Genomic DNA, 3,050 nt, shown 5'->3' on the forward strand with positions numbered 1-3,050 from the left:
CATTTTTTAAAATCATTTTTCGACTTATCGTACATCGTAACTCTATGAAAAGAAGAGAACGCCCTCTCCTTTGACATCGCATTGTATTTACTAATGTTGATTTTATATGCTTCAGACAGCTCTCAAAAAAATAGACAAAAAACACAAAAAATGGCTTAAACCACAAAAAAAACTAACAAAAAATAAAAAACTAACAAAAGGCGCAAATCACAAAAAACACCAACAGAACCCAAAAAACGCGCAAGAGGGGCTCACACCCTTAGGCATCTATCGCCGAACCGTGCCTAGCTAGTGTAATAATGTAATGTAACACGTGGTAGGGTTCTTGTTCTTACAATGTTACCAACTTGAGTGCGTTCCGAATACTACCTATTTACATACATCACATCCCCCTCTTTTTATAATGACAAAATAAACATAACTTTCTTTAACAAATCTTTAAATAAACATTTATAAATTTCCACAATTGTTTCATTCATCCTTTACCCCCTTTATTTTATAATAAAATTACTTATAAATCTAGTCTATCAGGTTTTTTTCAATTCGACCTGAAGAGGTTTGTGGAGGTAAGTTTATTGGAGAGTGATGATCAGAATGGTTATCAGAGACACTTTCAAAATTTTGGGTCTCACTAGTTTCAGATTCGTTATCTGAATGTTCATCGTCAGAAGTTGCACGAATGCGAACTAAAAATTGTCTATTTCTTGCAATTTCTGACCCAGAATCTCTTAATTTAATCGAGTAGGTTTTATCTCTTAATTTCTCTGTGATAAGACCTCTCAATTTGTTTTTATCTTTAATATAAACTTTTTCATTATTTTGAATGGCTTTAATTTTATCACTATGAACATTTTGACCATCTTTATTGTAATTAAATCCTAAAATTTTTACATTTTTTACACCAAAACTACATTTTTATAATTAAATTTCACATTATTTATCCTAGCTCTTTCTAAAACTTGATATAAACATTTATCATGTTGTTGTTTTGATGAGCCATAAACAATTAAATCATCAATATATGTTTCTACACCCTCCATATTAAATATGTTACTGAATCTTTTGTGAAACACCTCACTTGCTGAACTAATGCCATACGGCAGTCTTAAAAATTTATATCTACCATAGCAAGTGTTAAAAGTACATAATTTACTACTTTCGTCATCAAGTTTTATGCTCCAAAATGCTTTTGAGGCATCAACCTTTCTGAAATAAACGCTTTTACCTTTTTAAATTACCTTTTAAATTTGCAGCAATTTCATCAATCGTAGGGAGTTGAAAGTGCTCTCTTTTGATAGCTTTATTCAAGTCTCTAGGATCTATACAAACTCTTATGGAATTACTTTTTGGTTTTCTTACCAAGACTATAGAGTTGACCCAATCTGGAGGTTCAACAACCTTCTCAATTATTCCATTTTTCTCCATTTCAGCTAATTCAAGTTTTAGTTTCTCCTTTAACTGTAGTGGAATCTTTCTTGAAAGATGTGTAACTGGTTGTGCAGTTTCATTTAGCACGATTTTGTATGGCTCATCCAAGCAGCCTATACCTGAAAAACTTCTTTAAATATTTCTTTCACATCAGAGTAATCATTTTTAAATGTAACTTCTCTAGGATTCAAATTATTTTCAATTTTTTCTATAGTATTGATTCTTTTTAATATATTTAAAGCTTTACATGTAGGAAGACCTAGTACTGTTGGTGAATTAATTTCTACCACATAAAACATTATGTTGTACATGTTATCTTGATATTTGCATTCTAAACTACATTTTCCAATGACCCTAAGTGTTTCATTTGAAAATGTTGTTAACCTGCAGTTTATTTTCTGTAGTTCAACATTAACTTCTAGATAATTTAACTTATTAATTGATATTACGTTTGCCATTGTCCCTGTATCTTATCTACAGCTTAAATTATGCTTGTTGACTTTAAAATTTATCATGAAATTATCATCAAAACTGCTATTTTCAGTATTTACCAAGCCTATAAACAAATCATCTGATTCTGAATCATCTACATCTACATACTTAATTTGTTTTTGAAAACATACTTTTGCGTAATGCCCGATTTTATTACATAAATTACACTTAGCTTTATATGCCCTGCAAGGTTGGCCCCTGTGCTCCATTCCACATCTACTGCACCCTGAACTGCTTCCAGATTTACCATTGAACTGGCTGTCTTGGGACATCGAATGAGTTGGATTCAGTCTTCTGTCTTCCCACTGTTCTCTATTTACATATTTCTTATTGAAGTTTCTTTTCTTTATGTAGTGTACCTCCTCTGATTTCATTTTTTCAGACTGGTTTTTCGAACTTTCTATACTTTTACACAGATTGATTGCTTTTTCCAAGCTCATCTCATCTTCTTCTAATAGTCTCTGTCTCATCGTTTCATCTGCTACCCCACAAGTTATGCAAGTCTTAATCAGACTGTCCTCCAAATTCTCTAGCTCACAATTTTTTGCCTTGTTTATAATATCTGTTATAAATTTGTCTACTGACTCACCTTCTTGTTGTTTTCTGGTGAACAGACAATACCTTGCATTTGACACGTTGCTTTTTGGTTTGAAATGTGCTTCAAATTTTTTTATTAACAGTTCTAACTTGTCTTTTTCTTCCGTTGAGAACTTGAACGTGTTATATATTTTGAACCCTTCTTCCCCTATTAACTGTAATAGCTGTGCACACTGGGTTATTTCAGGTTTCTTTGCTAATTCTGTAGCTTGTAAATAGTTTTTGAATCTTTGTATGAAGAATTTCCAAGTTTCATAAAAGTTACCTGACATTTGCATCGAGTTTATAGCTGCCTTGAATTCCATTGTACTTATATGTTTTTCTTAACGTATTAGATTTGGTTCAGCACCATGCATTTGAGTCGCCGCATTTGAGGGAGTCCTTACACCCAGGGCTTCCATATGACATTTTTCTGTTGATTTGAATCCACTATAGTTCCCCCCTAAGGCAAATTTCCCCTCCCAAGACAAATTTCTAGATCTGCCACTCACTCTGGCACAAAAAAATCTTTAATTCCAGTCCGCTGATCCGAA

The 3,050-nt window shown here is 32.5% G+C and overlaps 1 protein-coding gene across 1 annotated transcript; it reads right to left on the reverse strand.

Moving 5' to 3' along the window:
* Nucleotides 1-1,898: 1,898 nt before the first annotated feature.
* On the reverse strand, nt 1,899-2,822 carry LOC126878596 (uncharacterized). The gene has a single exon (XM_050641404.1). It carries the CDS (start codon nt 2,820-2,822, stop codon nt 1,899-1,901), a length of 924 nt encoding a protein of 307 aa, XP_050497361.1.
* Between the last annotated feature and the right edge of the window lie 228 nt (nt 2,823-3,050).

This window comes from Diabrotica virgifera, chromosome 10 (assembly GCF_917563875.1).
Source record: "Diabrotica virgifera virgifera chromosome 10, PGI_DIABVI_V3a".
Taxonomy (NCBI): Eukaryota; Metazoa; Arthropoda; class Insecta; order Coleoptera; family Chrysomelidae; genus Diabrotica; species Diabrotica virgifera.

Bases quoted from the DNA above. Each gene is read 5' to 3' on its own strand.
- LOC126878596 (XM_050641404.1), bottom strand. From the start codon at position 2,822: ATGGAATTCAAGGCAGCTATAAACTCGATGCAAATGTCAGGTAACTTT.